We start from the raw sequence: 17,794 nt of genomic DNA on the forward strand, positions 1-17,794 counted from the left end.
TCTTTCTACACTTATATTGCTTGTTTTTAACAGCAGTATAAAAAGCCATGTAGATCTAGTTTCATTTGCTTTACAGATGAGCCTGTTAGCAGCTGAGCTCGTTGTTACCCCACTTTTACAGCCTGTCTTATTTTCTATGCTCACTTTTATTACCACTGTGAATACGAACAATTTCATGATAAGGGTTTTTACCTCTGAGCAACATGCTATATGTAATCCCCTTTTAAGTGTGTAGTCCACTGCCCTTACACCTTTCTTACAACGAGGTACATCAAATCAGTATATAGGACTAGCTTTGGCTCACTATGTGTACCTCAGCATGGCTCATGGTTATTGTATGAACTGCATACAGTGAGATTAAATAAGAAGTTGAAGGCAGGGGTTTTTAATAAGGGGGAATGGGTGGAGGAATTGGATGCAAGCAAGCAATGGTTTTGTGTTCAATACAGCTTCTTTTTTAAGAGAAATAAAATGATGTGTAGGTCATGTGAAAAAGCATTGAAATCTGATCGCTGGGAGACCAGGAATCCTACTGTCAGAAAGCTAATGTAAAAACTTTAGCCAAGTCTAGGTTATCCTGTCAGTTCATTTATCTTAGTGGCTTCTAATCTTCCTTTCCTCTTCACAGGGAAGTGATCTAGCGACAGGCTTTGCTGTTTTCTGCAAAATTGTACTGCACAGAGCTGTTTTGCAAGAGCTGTTTGTTAATACCTTTTGTGTCATTAATCAGAATGTCAGAATTTACATTGACCAGCTGTTGCAGGGAAGTTGAGAAGGTACTGTAGCACTGATTTAAAGGATACATTTCGAACTATAAAACATTTGCCGCTTGTTTGATGCAGAATTTCCATGAGTGTCTTTGCCTCATAGTCAGGCTTTATATATATATAAGAACATGTAAAGTAGCATTAGCTCTGTCAGAAAGAATCCAGTCCACCAGTTTCTCACACTCTCCCATTCCTCCTTTCCACAAGCAAATGATAAAATATTTCCAAGAGCCAGCTATCTTATTAGTTTCTGGCAATGCACACCTTAACCAATGGCGATACACTTCATACCCGTGAACAATTTTACTTAAACCCCATTCAGTGTGAAATCTAGTTCAGGAATCTGTTCAATCTGCCATGTGACGATGACGATATCCGTTCAGACGGCTGTGCATTGCCCGCGCGCCTCTCACATTCCAGGTCGGTGTGGTGACATTGTGCACACTGCGCATGTTTCTCCTCTTCCTTCGCTTGTGTATCTTTGTAAAGCCAGTGACAAAACAGTTGCATGTGTTCGCGAGTTCCTGCATTTGTATGCGCATCTCATATTTCCCCGACATGACACGCACGCACGCATATTCTAGCGCGCGCTCGCTCGCCACCGGTAAGGGGCTGGGTACCCGACACGACACTGACTCACCGAAGGGTGCACGCAAAGGCGGCGACAATGTTATACATAGTGGGTCGGCCAAGTATCCCCTTTCCCAATCTTACGTGGGAGGTCCAGTGGCACAGCGGTTAGTGCCTGTCACCAATAGAGTGAAGGTTGAATGTCCTGGGTTCGGCTCTCGTCTCGGCCGCGCTGTTCTTTCTCTGCATGTAGCATCTGTTAAATTAGTGGCTGGCTCGGGGGAAAACACCAATACCCACTCTCACCCTTACGTAGGTCTCTAATCTAGGTCTGCTGGGTGTTTTCTTCTCTGAGCTGGCCAGGCTATCTCGACTGATTCACGGACTCCCCTGAAATAACTTCCGTTGTAGAGTGACGGTCACGCGCAAGATAGGCAAGACGATACGCGATAGCGCGTGCGACATGCAGCGCGACACGTCAGGCGCGGCGGCTGTTTACGACACTCGGACAACTCGCGGCGACGCAAGTGCGGACGTTGCAGTCATTCTTCCCTCGGAAACAGGGAGGAAGTCCGTTTGGGCTAACTGAATGGCGACCGCTGTGGTGAGTTGTTGTGGTAGGTAAGCTCGCATGGACTACGTACAACTGGATGTGTACCCCGCGTTGTGGCCTAGCCGAGAGGTGCAGCAGATGACAGTGGCGTGTTACCTGTGCTGGGACTGACGCAGCAGATGACAGTGGGTCGTTACCTGTGCTGGGACTGACGCAGCATGACAGTGGTATGTCGTTACCTGTGCTGGGACTGAGGTGATCGATGGGCAAACCTTGCTGCCCGAGTTGTTAGTTATCCCACGTATTCACTTACCGGAAGCCTTGGCTGCTAACCATTGGTGTGGAGTGAGCCAAACCTTGTAAGAGCTGTTTATTTGACCTTTCCATGTTTGCGTAGATATATCTGCGTCTGAGTTTTGCTCAGATTTGTACCTAGCTGGTTATTATTTTTTAGTCTGCCTGCTTTTCGTGAGTATGCGGAATAAGGGCTTTGCATTATCATTATCTCTTCTGTCTTCTTCCACAACTGGGAGACCGACAAAGACGAAAGAAGAGAGAAAGATAATGGCAACGCCTTTATTTCGCGTATTCAAGAAAACACAGGAACACTTGTCGACTCATCAAAATAAGCGGGGAATGAGAAAGATGAGTGTGGAGAGTCAACGATAGCACATTGTATGAGATAATGGCCCCTAATGTCATGTCAATACTGTCGAGGTGTACGACATTCTGGCTGGTCGACATGCTTCTATTGTCGCTTCATTAGTTCAATTAGAACAATTAAAGCGTGAGAAGTATAAGATAGAGCGTGTGTTTGCAGCGAGTTCGGACACATTACAAGCCCTGTCAGGACAAGGCTAGTGTTTAAACTCAACGTTCCTCACACGCGTGTCTCCCCCGCGCCCCCCACCCCCTACATATAGTTTGTAGACGTCATACCTTCAGCAAAAACAGGAAGGTAAATGACCTAGGCTGTGCACCTGTTTATTTGGCAGGTGTGAAGTATTTTTTATTTACTTATGCGTATGCTCTGGCAGATACGCACATTAGTACAGTAAGGTAAACTGAAAAGGCCTACTGGTAATCAAAGGTTGGTCAAAAACTACGTGGGAATATTGCTACTTCCTGTACTTTGATTTTGTTGCTGCTATATTTGCAACCCTATAGTGGCATTGTTTGACACCAAAGGATATTTAATGCAACTTATTTCAATGAAACTTTCAGCATTTTGTTTTAAATCAGTCGTGTAGGTTGTTTACATTTCAGATTGTGTGTTTGCATGTTTTTTTGCAAAGATAAAGGTCCTTGTGAGCTGGGCACACATCTTTGTGACTTTATTTTTATCTGTGTGTGTTTTTCTACAAGACTGTCGTTCAAAGCATACCAGCTGAATCACTTGAGAATAGTTAAGTAGCATCAGTATGATAATCATGTCCTGGACAAGTAGCGCTGGCAGCCAGGTGTAGATTACCCAGTTAATCGACCGTCCCTTCCTCTCTTCTCCTCCATCAGTTCCTTTCCCCGTGCGCCGGCGGTAATGGGGTAAATGGAAACATAACAACTGTGGCTTATCAACATCTCAAGTGTTTCGAGAAAGCTGTTTGATCTCTGTCACCTTGATTTGCATACTCCGCGTGCCGAGCATACCGGCTTGAACTTTCTCTTCGACGAAACGGGAATGTTCCTTTTTGGACAATGTTCAATCATTTAAATGTGAGATTACGAAACATACATGGTCATTTGTTGTCCATTAGTAAAGCGCTTTATTAGTAGTAGTATTCGAAGCTGTCTCCAAGAAACCTAGGTAAATAAATGGTTATGTTAGTTTCGCGTGAAACTTCGTTTATTAAGATGGTATACGAGTCGCGACCTGAGTCGTGTTAATAGTCGCCTGCCTGTCGGATTGAGAGATGGGCTAGGGATGTATTTGTTTATTTATGCATGTTGTGGTTGTGTGTTCGCCCGATGTTTGCCTCTTAGTGTCATGCTATGGTAGCGAGTGTGTCCGCCCACCCATCTTCGGCGTAATCTAATGGAATGAGCTCTCGCCCCACCCACACTCCTCCTTGTGTCTGTTAATTTGTCACGTCTTACCTCAGAACTCCACACACACCCATCCCTCAGTCGGTCAATCAGTCACGGGCCCGCCCAGTAGCACGAAGTGCAAAGGGCGGGCGGGGGATGAGAAACGCATTTCATGTCCAATTTCTGAAGTTAGCAAAAAGGAGCGATAGCTATTAATAATTGCTCGTTTCGTGACTGTAGATTCTTTTGAACTTTTTACTTGCTATAGAATTTTATTGTGGCTTTCTTTTTCAGGTGTACAAAAGAATATTGCAAAAAATATGTCACCATTCTCCCAGTTCATTCTCAGGCATAGGGCGCTCCCTGCACATGGGCCACAGATGTGACGTCTGAAGTAAATCCAGCAAAAAATACCTCCGTTCTCGAGAAAGGAAAAAAAAACAAGTACAAAATCTCACCACTTCTGTTGGACACCGGGCAAAATCTCCACACGTCTGCTCAAGAAGGGGTCCGTCAACGACGATTACCTTCAAACGAGGTGTTAAGATGACGATGTGGAATTCAGGTGCAGCGGCCGGCAAACATGCGGCACAAGATTCATAGCACCGACTATGTGATTGGATTATCGACGACGGCGATGGGTGGTGGTCAGGCGAAAGCGTTATCTCGAGGCGTCGACGCCCTGCCTCGAACCGCGTAAGATGTGACACGGGCGTATCATCATCAGCAAAACCATCGGAAACGTGAGGTCGGAAGATCACGACCCCCGTTGATTCTCTCTTCTCGCCCCCCCCAACTCCCCTACCTTCCCCTCCGCTGCCTCGTGCATTGATATATCCGCAGCGGCAAACCGAATCACACGTTGTGACTATTGTTCTGATTTCCTTTTCCTTGCTTTGGAACGGAAACGTGCAGCGCAACTCTGTGGGTCCAGTGCGTCCGTGTAGGCCCCAGCTTTGCGTCTTTCTCTTGCCGTGGACCGACTACGCACGCTGGCGACGCGGCGACAGCTGCTGCGTTAGGCTGGTGCTGCAGGCTGTCGCATCGATCTCCCAGCGTCCGAAGCAGCAGGCAAGGCGAGGCATCGCCGACCCTCCCTGTCGCACGGCATGGCGACCAAAATCAAAGCGCTGCAGGCCTGGTGCCGTAAGATGACGGAGGGGTACCGTGACGTGGACGTCAAGGACTTCACCGTATCGTGGCGGGACGGGTTAGCCTTCTGCGCCATGATCCATCGCTTTCGCCCGGATCTCATGTGAGTACTATACCCCCCTCTCACTCTCCTCAACTGGTTTCCTTGTTTTGTTTTCTTTCCCTCTTTGCTTTCTTTGACAGCTGCAACACTTTTGTACCTACAAGTATATCTGTTGTCGTTACCGGATTATGGAGTTTAACGCTGTACATGCTTGTAGTATGTACCGAATTTTAAGTGCTCGCTCAGGAATATCTATTATGACTGTGTGCAACATGTGGAGATCAGTGTACGGAGTGTGGGTTTTCCTTTGTCAGGTGGGGTCAGGTCCTTATTAAGAAGAGGGGACATACCTTATAGGTCAGCAACGACTAAAAACTGTAATTGCAAACAGGCGCAGACTGAAGTTTGCGCACCTTGGTTTGGTTGATTTATTTAATCGGAAAGTGGTTCAACCTTGCGGCGATTTCGCTCTATGGGGGGAGAGGGAGGGGGAACCGGAGTACCCGGAGAAAATCCCCGATGTCCATCCAAGTGGACAGGTGTCACAGAGTGTCCGGAGACGAGATATGAACCCTAAGCCGCTCACATTCAGTGGTGACAAGGGAGTGTTTTAACCGCTACACTACCGGCCGCCTCTTTCCTCATCTTGCGTAGTCCACAGCTACGGCTACAGAGGACTTGCATGGTGGTGGTGGGGGAAGCTGTAGTTATTTAGCATGGGATGTATGGTCGCTGGCAATTAGCAGAAAAACATTGAAACGTTCGCGAAATGTTTATGCACATTGTGCATTTTTCGTTCGATTTCTGCCTGTGGCGGCGCGTGGCTGCTTACCGCCGCACGTGCAGGATGGTGAGGCAGTTGGCAGAGCGCCACAAGCTGGCTTAACAGTTTACTGCCCGACACACACATCGACTGACCTTGCACACAACAAACACAGAAGAATAAGAGGAAGCTTGATCTCATTAAAGTTTACAAAACAGCCATACGCTCCAGAAAAGTATTACTTATTCTGTTACCCTCGTAAATAAAGATTTGTTTTTAGCCTCTCGCTCTCACGGCTCCTCTGCTTTTATTGTACTTTGTAAAAATCACATCTCAAGCATTTGGCCAAAGGAGGTGGGTGGGGTGAAGTTAAGAAATATTCTTGCCCCCTCAGTATCTTTTTTTGAGGGGGCGGCTGCCTTCCTTGCCCTCTGGTTTCTACGTCACTGCCTTTTTCTCTTCGGCCACTGCCTTTGCTCTTCGCGGAATTTTGTCGTCAGTAGACCCAACGAACGTTCGTTGCTTCATGAAAGGGGACTCTTCACTCCTTTTCAAAGCCTACACCCCTACCCCGAACTTTATCACGTAAAGCGGGTTACTGCAAACCTAGCAACACTGGCGCCTTCTTACCCCTGCTTAACAAAAATTCCCAGTGTGAAGTGCTCGTCATCGAGGATGTCCATGACGCGGACACCAATTTAGGGGTTGCCTTGATTTCTTTTGGTTTTTCGGAAAAATGCATCAATGTATATTCAAGTTATTATACACGATTTATCCGCTCACAATGCGTACTACCCAAGTCGAGGCAGCAGATTGTGTCTTAATAACATCCGTTGTGTCGAACCATTGTTCAGGTCTTATCTATGTTATCATTACCCACTCCCCCTACGCCGGAACTGTTAAAGTCCAGCGTACAAAGGTGTTGAAAAAGTTTTTCAGTCCTGGTGTTTCAGTGGGAGCGGAAATAGCAGGGTGGTACAAAGGGAGGGCGTTGCGAGAAAGGGGGATACGGAAATGGAGCTGGTGGGGCTGCACCTGCACCACCCTCCCATGATTGCAGACGTTGGGTTCTCACGCTTCACAACAAGTGTGCCCCAGATGTGGGCAAGTGCCTACACAAAAATTAGCATTTCATGGGGGTCTTTTATTGACCCCACCAGTGTGAGAAAGTGTTCCAGGTAGACAGAAATGCAGTGCCACACACACACATCCTGAAGAAAATCTCATTAATGCCATTGTATCTTCTATACTTAAGGAAGGTAGCTGAAAATATAGTGGGCAGCTATCAGTGAAGAAACAGGATAAAGTTTAAAGGAAAAGGCAAAGGATTTATTTCAGTGAATGGGATATGTAGGCTTAACAAAGGAAAACTGTCTTATTTTTATAGTTGTTTATATGGCATAGTGGGGTGTTGTTCAGATATCAGATATGCTGGAAGTGTTAAACACTCCTCAGTAGCAATAAGGCTTGTAAAGACTCAGTAGGCTGTATGGCATCTCAGGCTCCCAACTGGCTTTTTAGTCAAATCTCTCAGATAGGGCTCAATCAATTACAGTGGATGCTGCATGTCTCCACCAGTCTCTATACGCTCAGGAGTCCCCCAAGGTTGTGTACGTGGTCTCATCCTCTTTATCATGTACACAAAGCCAGTTACAACTCTAATTCAATCTCACTCTATATCTGATCAGGGATAATGCTGACGACACTCAGCTGTATACCAGCTGTTCTCTTACTCAGGCACACACTGCTATCCAGAGCATCCAAGATAGTATATCTGATATTAGACTATGGATGTTCTACAAGTTAAAACTAAACGATGAAAAATCAGAAGCTTTTATTTTTTCAAAGAGGAGAACCAGAGTAAACCCTTCACTGCCCGTCTCTGTTCGGGTAGGCGATACTGGTGTTCCTTTTGTTACTTCAACATGTAATTTGGGTTACATAATGTCTGTTGACATGTTTCTTGATAAGTATGTTTTGCACATCTGTTGTTCTGCATACTATGAGCTTCAGAAGATCAGCTGCATTCTTCTCTGTCCATCTCAACCACCAAAATTCTCAGCCACCACAACATTGTTTCTGCTGAACCATTCATTTCAAATGGCTTGTAGCACACTTCAACAATGGATCTAGCACATCCCTCTGCACAAGTGATTTCACATCATTTATACTTATAGCTATATTTCCATCTTCTTTTAAACATGACTTGAGTGCCTGACATGTTCTAAAGGACAGATCTATTTAAAAGGGAAAAAGGGGTTGTGTTTGTTAAGTACTTCTTATTTGCATAAGTCATGTTTTTTCTAAATATTTTCCTTAGAGGTTATTTTACAGTGGGTTTGAAAACCAGAAAAAAAATTTTTAGCATTTTTTTTCACAAAGTGATTTTTAATGCAAAAGTTTTTTTCATTTTTTTCAGAGACTTTGACTCACTGTCCAAAGAAAATGTGTTTGAGAACAACAATTTGGTATGTTACTCATTTAATGATGGTTTCTTTGTTTTCATAATTTATGTAGTCAAAAATTTAACATATATATATATAGCTGAAATTTGCTAAGCAAAACTATGCTCATGTATACAGTGTCCATAGAATTTAAAAAATAAACCTTTATAACCAAAAGGTGCATAATGTAGTTATAAGGATTGGAACAGCAAGCAGCAAGATTGGAACTAACCACTCAGTATGTACATAACATTTGTAGAAAGGAATGTCTAGTATAATGGAATATGAATTGCACCATGTCCATATCAGTATTTTGTGAAGTTTTTCTTTGAAGAAGCTAAATTTTTTATATTTCAGTTTAATTTTTGTGCATGTTGAACTGTATATTTCAGAATTTTTTCAAGAAAAATGACATAATTACAAGATTTCAGGCTGAATATCTTCTGCAGGCATTCACCATGGCTGAGAAGGAGTTGAATATCCCAGCATTTCTGGAGGCAGCAGATATGGTGGCTCTAAAAACTCCTGACAAACTGAGCATTATCACCTATGTTTCTCAGTATTACAACTACCTGCATGCATTACCTCAGTGTATGTATTTATTTTTTTTTGTCTCTTTTTTATGTTAAATTTGTCTACAGAAACAAGTTATTGCATAGCACTCTAGAGCTATACATATTTTCGACTCGCGCAGTCTGCTACTTGTCTTTCTTACATGTGTATACACATAAAGAGAGCATACCAGCTGCTCTGCTATGATGGTGTTTTTCTATCAGATGTAAGTGTTATTTATTCTTATGTTGCTTATTTTCTGATGAATTCTTGTTTGTGAAAAGTGGGTGGTCCAGGCGTAAAAGGAAAAGTAAATGCTGCAGCTTCAGCTGGCATCAAGAGACATCAGAAAGCAGAACCTCTAACAGAGCCAGAGACTAAGAAAATCACACATAACAGAGATGTAAGTATAATGCAATAGTTTTTATTAAAAGATGTAGTAAGTACCAGACATTAATTTCCACATCTTTTTATTATCCAAGGTGAAGGTGAAGAATGCAATAAAATTGTATTTATTGCTAATTCATCCCATAGTTAAGATCATTAATTAATATGTCATAATTATTTTGAGCTTATGGGTGTATATCTCTTGGAAGGTTTTTAAGAAATCTCACAGAAATGTTAAATTGCTCTCTAGCTATCTGTTTTTAGAATAATTCATAATTAACCCAACTACATGGTGCACTTTAATGATATAAATGACCTTAAATGTATATTGGAGCTGTTGCCCCAAAACAAAACAGCGATGCCTGTAATTAGTATGTCTTTTATATACTAATCATTAACAACTTTATTACATTTTATATGGCTCTAAAGGAGGCAGGAATTTTTGGGTATTATTCCTCTCATTATTCCTGTTTATGTATGCCTTCAGCATATGGAGCACCTTACATCTAAAAATGTTCCTGTTTATTTATACTGTCCAGAGAATGTTTCATTGTTATTGGTTTGGTTGGCATAATTACCTTGTCTTTGGGATTTAAAACATCACAGCCTACCAGTCTCATGAAAAGTATCATAGTCAATCTTGTTTAAGTACCTTTTTTCCAAATCCCATTTCATATAATTGAAGCTGCACAGACATGTCCTAGACCCCTCTCATGCATTGAAAAATATGTAGTAATAGCCTCTCATGTTTGTGTTCTCTACTTACATTTTCTTAAGACAACTTTCAATAATTTACCATAATAACACTATTTCTCAGTATATTTACTTTTATAATGCCTGGACTTACACAAGCTGGATTTCTATTTTCATCCATTGACAGACTACAACTGGAGAAGTTACAAAAGCTAAATCATCAAGTGTGGGAGACAAGTGCAGCATCTGTGGTAATAAAGTCTATCTACTTGAGCGGCATGTTGAGGGAGGCCAACTGTACCACCGCTCGTGCTACAGGCACAGCGACCTGTCGCCCACTGGCAAGGTGTTTTCACGTTCACCTTTCCTTTCACCTTCACTTCATGAAGTCAAAACCCCATCAGTGCGTGCTGCCAACAAGGAGGTACCACCAAAGTCCAATGAGTTGTCAAGAACTTTCACAGTCCAGGACACCTCTCTTTCACAAAATCAGAATGCTGCGAACAAGACTGAGTCAAAGAAATCTCAGGTGCAGAAACATTTGTTTTCTGATGGGCATCAGGGTGGAAACCAAGAAACAGAAAAGACCAAGAGTGCTAACAGTGTAGATTTGAAAGGTGCTCTTCATGGTATCCATGCCAGGAGCACACCAAAAAAAGATGAACTTCATGGTATATCAAGTAAAGACTCACATGTGAATGATGCTTTGCATGGAGATACAACACTCACAGTGAGCCAACCCAATGAGGCAAGGACTATTGAAAAGTATATCAATAACATGAAGTCTAAGGAAGAAGTCAACGAAATAAAGCCATCAAAAAGACAGCTTCCTTTGATTCTTCAGACTCCTGTTGATGCTAGCAGTGAGACTGCTCACTCTAGGCCCACAACCACCATGGAGGGAAGCAGAAACATTTCTGAAACCAAAAGTAGTGACCTCAAGAGTGACACTAAGCCCACTCTAGCACCCACAGCTACAAAAGCTATTGGTAAAGCTAACCCTGTTGCTAGGCCTCGGTATAAGAAAAGATTAGACTCCAGGAAAGAGGAGAAAATGGACTTTGATGAACCAGTCAAGCAAAACCTCCCTTCATCCTCCACCCCAAAGCCTTCCCCAAGATTAAGTTCCAATGCTGGAAAAACTACTTTCTCTGAAAAGTCCTTTCCCCTGCAAAACCCTTTTCATCAGACTCTTCAGTCCCTCCCCCTTTGCCTGCCTCGGCTCCCCCATCTGTCCCATCTTCCCACTTGTCTAACCAGATTGCATCTTCAAGGCAAGAGGCCATATCTCAGCAGAGGCCAAATCATGTGCACACACCAGTAAAATCAAATGCACAGAGTGAAAAGCAAACACCTGGAGATGTTTTCTTATCAAGAGCATCTACTGCTGCCACACCAACTACACCTCAAACTGTGTCATCTTCACAACCACATACTGCCACAACATCTTCGCATTCCTCAGTTTCAAGCATAACAATAACCACATCGTCCTCTTCCTCAAAATCTAACATTAGCAGAGAAAAACCCATGGAAATAGAAACGATAACCAACACTACTGCTAAAGTCTCCTCAGAGAAGTCAGTGGGTCCCATTACAGTGACTGCTGACACAGATAAAAAAAATCAAAATGTTCTTTTTGACCTAAAAAAATCACTAGCTAATGTCCGCAACACATTCAACACCACTACCTCAACTTCAACAAGTGGTGCGAATAAAAGCCCAGACCAGTCAAAGTCTACTTCAGTGTCTAACACTCAGTCACTTTTTGAATATAAACCAAGCAATTCCTTGCTCACAGAGAAAAATTCTAAGACTTTTGTAGGATCTAAGACTGTGACAAACAAAACTGAAGCTTCTGATCCAAAGACAATTTTCAATAAGCCACATGACAAGAAAATGGACAAAAAATCCATTGCTATTGAAGATGCAGACGCTAGTGATAAAAAACACACTGCCACAGAGAAATCAAAAATGCCAAAGATTGTAATCAACAGTGAATCGAAACCTCTTTTAGATAAAGGAACTCCCCAATCAAGGGAAAAGTCACTAGAGTCTTTAGTATCATCTACTAGCAACCAAGCAAAAATTTGCTGAAGCTGAAAGTATTAGTACACAGAAAATGAAAGACACTGTGGGAAGAAAAGACAGACCAAAGTCAGCTGCAGATGTTCTTGATGTACATGGTTCATCCAAGATGCTTGCCATCAAAACAGAGTCTGCAAAACCCCCACCTTTCATGAAAGTCAAATTGCGTGGCACAAACATGCTAAATAGCAAGGAACTATCCAAATCTGCTAGTAATCTGGCTGTGGAGGCAGGCAGCAGCTCCAGCAAGCCGTCATGGCAGCTGGAGGCAGAACGCAGAATGGCAGCTGTGCGTGATGGTGGCTTTGTTGACCCAGAGACTAAGAAATCAGCTGGTGTTGGTGATGACACAGAGACTGGTCATGAGAACAGCCATGGGGCTAAAAAGGATTCATCTGTGGTGGTGTCTACCCAGAAACAGACACTCTCTGACCAGAGAGGCAGCACCCAACAAACCGAAATGAGTGTGCCGGTGGCAGGGTTCAAAAAGAGAAGAGAAGACTAAAGATGTAATAAAAACTGTCCCAGATTCAAGCAAGCCAGGTTCAGAGGAAAAACAAAGTAAAAATGAGAAAAAGAAACAAGAAACCAACATAACGATAATCAAAGCTATCCCAGATAAAAACAGGTTGCCGCCACCCAAACCTGAAAGGACTTGGGCTATGCTTGATGCCAAAGAAAAGGAAGAAAAGAAATCTGATATGAATTCTTTGGATCCCATGAGGCAGCTTCTGGGCCAAGAGCCAGATACTGAAGTTGTCTTTCTTCGAAAAAAGATTCCTGTTAGTGATGTTAAGACAGCAGATGGCCCAGGTCATCTGCAGGCTGCAGCATATGGTCCTCGAAAAAAGGTTTCAGTTGACGTAAAGTTTGACTTTGGTGTTTCACTTAAATCACCTACAAAGGAACAACATACACCTCCACAAAGGCCTCCACCACCCAAGGTAGCATTTTCTCAAGTTTTGTTTGAGAAAGAATGGGAATGTTGGAAGGAGAGATGTGATGTGATGAACTGAAATTAGCATCCTTTTACCTGTGTTAAACTTTTCTTGTCTTTGTGTGTATATCATTTGTTTCAAATTTTGCAAAAGGTAAAGTGTGTGGGTATATTCAAGTATGTATTTGTGTGTGTGTTGTGAGAGACTGCGTTTGTCTTAGTGGAATGATTGTAAGATGCATTTGATGCCTGTTAATGTGTATTCATAGCCTTTGCATGTGTGTGGGGATGTTTTGCAAATGAATTTTAGCTTGGGAAATGGCACTACATAAATAATCAGATTTATTTTGAACTTTGTGCATATTTTATGGTTTCAAGTTGCCTGAATGATATTGCTGATATTTATCTCAAAATTTGTAGAAATTTCTTAGTTGAATGTTATATCCCTACTTCCTAATGACTCTGATTCTTGGGAATGCTTTGTGAAGAACATGATGACTTCACAAATAAATAAATGTAGTTATTGGACTGTCTGCAGATAACACCAACCCACCTGTCGGCCATTGAACTGCACCAACAGCTGTTGGAGATTGATGGCAAACTCAGCGAGTTGGAGCTGAAAGGACGTGACCTTGAGGACTCAATCCGCAGTGGTATGAACTTTTTCCCACATTATGCAACATCTGTGTTTCAATATTGTGACAGCTGCATTTTAAGTTTTATCATTTGTTTTACAAAATTATATGTTTGTTTAATTTTTAAAAGGATTTATTTTGAATTGTTCTTATTTATCAGACCTTTGCTTTGATAGTAAAGGCTAAACATTTGCCAGCAAACTAAGCTTACGAAGCAGGAAATGTTCTACTTTTCAACAGGCACTGTATGCTCTGTTTCCAGAATCTACAGACTAAAATAGGAAGGTGATGATTAGTGAAATAATTTTGTTAAGCGGTATTGTTGGTTTTTGTTCTGGGGAAACTTTTTTAAGTTTTCTTTTATAAAGTTTTCTTGCATAGAATCGTGTGGGCATCTTGTTTTTCTTCTTCATAGTTGCTCAGAGTCAAGGAGTGGTTTGATTTAGATTTCATTTCTTGCTGAAATGTCTTGAAGTATATCTCATTTTATATGTTGCATGAATAACTAGACCTCACCTTCAGTATACATTTTTCCCCATTATAATATTTTTTTTTTTTAAGCAACTGAAAGTCCTAATTTGGATAAATTTTGCACAGTTTTTTAACAGTTTTGCTTAAATCTTTTTTCACTTTTCATTTTGTTTTTTTCCATTTGATTGCTTCACTACATCACATTTTTTAATGAAACTGAGTCAAGAGAGAAGTTACACACTTTTGGGAATTCAAGCTTTAATTGAGAATGCCAGACCTTTCATTGCTTGTAAATTATATTGTACAGGTTATAATCAGTTCTTAACTGCTAATCTGAGAGATTTACCCAAATGATGACTGGAAAAACTTTGTTTTCAGCTGACAAAATTTAAATTGCTAGAAAGAAGTAAAACTAAAAAAAAAATTAAACAACCTGTAACAAAGAACCTTCATTCTTATCATGGCCATGTAACAATAAAAAATACTTTATCTTGGTAGTTTGTAAAAAAAAATTAAGGCAAAAGGAATATTTATTATTCACCATTTTATTATTGCTTGATGAAATTAACAGTCAAAGCTAAACAAAGCATGGCATATTGCCTGGACTATTTAATCTAAAGATATTTTGATAAGAAGATTTTTTAACCCCATAAATGGACGTGATTTCAGTTTATGTCATACTGTGGCTATCACTATATCTGCTGTGTGGAACAAATTAAGATCTGCAGTTTAAAAGTTAAATGATATTCTGTTATTGATCATCACAGAACATAAAAGTGGCATACTGGATTTTTTTTACTAATCTTCAATTTTATTTTAACATTTTAGCTTATGTGCACAGTCTTCCACTGATTGCACTTCTGTGGTTGTTTGGCTTTGTTGTGATTCTTTATAGTCATCAGTGACTTCATGTTTGGGGGATTATCGTTTTTTATGAAGCTAACATTGCCTGTTGTTGCTATGGTCCTGGGTACTGTGGGGACCAGTCCAGTCAGAAAACTGATTTCTTGTGGCCTTTAAAGGGAATCAACCTTTCCAAAAGTGTTAAAGTGGAATTTTTCAAATTCAGGAAATTAAGCCATTTAGGAACACACTAGACCTGATTAATTTTGTATACACATATCCCGCTCCCTACCTAATTAGTTTCATGTTTGCTGGAAAATGTCATCCCTGCAGAGAAATGCGCTACTTTCTGTTGTGTCAATACTGATAGCTGCATGGGCTTTTTTGAATGGTCTTTGTTCATTTGGTGTGAAGGCTGCTTGTCAGATTTCACCTTACAGGTTGCTTATGAAAGGATGTGACTTAACAAGCATTACATGTGTCAGGTTTTAAAAATTTAACAAATATCAATTAAAATTGGATGTCGTATGGGTAACTGAATTGTCCTACAGGTTTGTAGGAAGGCTGGGATTTTTATGATTCTCTTTACTCCACCTGGATAGATGAGGGTGTGTATGTATATGACTGTGCAGAATGTGTACTTGTGTGTGTTTATATTGAAGGATAGAAAGCAAACAAAGTAATGGGTTTAAGTGTTGTGAGAATAGTGAAAAGCAAATCCATATTGGAACCAAAATTAGGGTTTCTTGTTTTAAATAAGCATTTTCATTTACATTATGTTTTAGAGTTGTATACATGCATTCCTGCCAGTGTGTTCAGCCTTTTTTTCATGTGTGTATTAGGGTGTGTTATATATCACACGTGAATTAGCATAGATAAATGCACTAACATTACCAACTGCCTCATTATTGCCAACATTTTGAAATGTGCAGCTTATCTGTACTGACTAGTGAACTTGCTGACCCCCGACCCTGATTATTGATAACATGTGCTCTGATCTCTTCTAACCTTGCAGATAGCCGTCCAACATACAAGTCCAGTGCATTCATTTCACTTGGGTAACATTTCATCTAGTTTTCATCATCAGCCTCCTGTGTGTTGCCTATTTGAGGTCCCTCCCTATGCATGCCTTCCATGTGCTGGTCAACTTTCCCCCATTAGTTTAGTTATCCACAAGCCTTATAGCAAATTCCATAGGATGTTCACTATTGTGTGTTATAATGTTAGAATGAGTTTTTAAAAGTCCATCCAGAGCAGTAACTTGCTTCAGTGTGCTTTGCCTCTTCTGCGCTTTTTCCTGTCTACTCGTCTGTGTCAAGCTCACATTCAGTTAGGCTGGCTTGCTGTGTAAGTCATCAAAAAAAAAAAATACAGTTTTAGGCCATGTAAACTTCACATTTTTGAACAGCCATATTATTGTGCTGTACTTCAGAATCCACCTATGGCCAGTTTTCTCTCCCATGATTTGGCTCTTAGATGCTGTTTCATTGATCTTTTCATGCTGTGGAAATAGTTTAAATCAACTCACTGCCATTTGATACTGCTGAGAGGAAAAAGATGGCCATGTTTGATGGATGCTATTTTTACCAGATCTGATGCTTTGTAAAAATTATTTTAATGGCCGTCACTCACCCTTTGTTGTTGGTGCCTTTGTGAATTTTGTTTTCTTCTGCGACATTTCTTTACCAGGATGAGAAGTCTTTATGAAATCTTGGTAGTCTTTGATTTTGCATTATGGGTTTTGAATTTTTTTAATAAATCCATTGACAGTTTGTGGTGCTAGAGGACATAGTGACTGTTTGGAATATAAAATACCAGATAAGTTTAAGTTGTGAGGTTAAACGCTCATTTGTAGTATTATTAATACTAAACATCCCATTTTGAAATTCCTGCTGTCATTTATTTTTAAAAGATATTACTGTTAAGGTGCGGACACACGAGAAGCCAAAAGCGGCTTCGCAAGCTTGGCTTTCGAAGCAGCGCTTTTCCGAGCCTGCTAGCGGGCTGCTTGATAAGCCGGCTTGGGGTGGGCCGCTGGTCACACACACGAACGCCGTTTCGGTCTTAAATTGTTTGTGCGTATATTTAGGCCGTCTCGAGTCGCATAGCTCACTATGGGAGTTAATTAATTCGATCAAATGAACGTCTGGTCCTCGCTGAGGTTCGCCAGAGGCCCTGTTGCTTTCACAGCCATGTGGAAACGCGTGGAAAAGTAGAACAGGTTCTAAAGCGCGAAGCAGGCCGCAAGCTAAAACCAAGCAGGCTTACGAAGCCGCTTTGGGGATAGCTTGCAGTGTTGGTCACACGGCAAGTAAGAAAAGCAGGGTTGCTTCGGAAAAGTTTCGTGCTTTTGGCTTCTCGTGTGCCCGCCGCTTTAGGTTCACTTTACTTGTACAAGTATGTATTAAGTATGTACTAATGCAAAAGGCTATGAAGTCATGCACCAAATTATCCTAATCGTGAAATGTACACTTCCACTTTAAACTTAGCTGAATTTTTTTTCATGCTGAGAGATTACGAGCAATAAACAAAACTTTGTAGTGCCTCACAAAATAAGGTTATCACCATAAGTAAAAGTAAAAGTTTCCTATTTTAAAAATTAGTTTTCAACATGCATTTTCACTCTTAAGGTAAAACTTGCAATAACTGGCATCAGGGAGCCTTAACAGCGATATAGCATGCTTATGGCACTGATGTTTTAGTTTATTGATGGACTATGGAGCGATGCCTTAGAATATTTCTAGTTATTGCCACAACTGAGGGAATCATAAAAGTAATTCTGTTTGATTTCTCTTATGCAAGTTTTGTTCCATCCTACAGTTTAACATGTATGCACATGATGCATATGCACACATGTACACACCACCCCTGGGT

The 17,794-nt window shown here is 41.2% G+C and overlaps 2 protein-coding genes across 4 annotated transcripts in view; both read left to right on the forward strand.

Annotated features, from left to right (window-relative positions):
* LOC112574650 overlaps positions 1-12,680 on the forward strand; it is a 13,973-nt gene extending 1,293 nt beyond the window's left edge. The window contains exons 1-6 of one of the 2 annotated variants that reach the window (XM_025255847.1): positions 1,029-2,249; positions 4,210-5,170; positions 8,293-8,341; positions 8,767-8,908; positions 9,154-9,272; positions 10,137-12,680. In XM_025255847.1, coding sequence (XP_025111632.1) covers positions 5,025-5,170; positions 8,293-8,341; positions 8,767-8,908; positions 9,154-9,272; positions 10,137-11,273 — 1,593 coding nt within the window. In that variant the 5' untranslated portion in view covers positions 1,029-2,249; positions 4,210-5,024 and the 3' untranslated portion in view covers positions 11,274-12,680. Of the gene's footprint in view, positions 1-1,028; positions 2,250-4,209; positions 5,171-8,292; positions 8,342-8,766; positions 8,909-9,153; positions 9,273-10,136 lie in introns of those variants that run through there. The other variant, XM_025255856.1, reaches the window with a different exon arrangement.
* Positions 12,660-17,794, forward strand: part of LOC112574662 (MICAL-like protein 2) — a 13,454-nt gene continuing 8,319 nt past the window's right edge. For both annotated transcript variants that reach the window (XM_025255867.1, XM_025255875.1), the window contains exons 1-2: positions 12,660-12,978; positions 13,510-13,624. In XM_025255867.1, coding sequence (XP_025111652.1) covers positions 12,697-12,978; positions 13,510-13,624 — 397 coding nt within the window. In that variant the 5' untranslated portion in view covers positions 12,660-12,696. The remainder of the gene's footprint in view (positions 12,979-13,509; positions 13,625-17,794) is intronic.

Source organism: Pomacea canaliculata, linkage group LG1 (assembly GCF_003073045.1).
Source record: "Pomacea canaliculata isolate SZHN2017 linkage group LG1, ASM307304v1, whole genome shotgun sequence".
Classification (NCBI taxonomy): domain Eukaryota; kingdom Metazoa; phylum Mollusca; class Gastropoda; order Architaenioglossa; family Ampullariidae; genus Pomacea; species Pomacea canaliculata.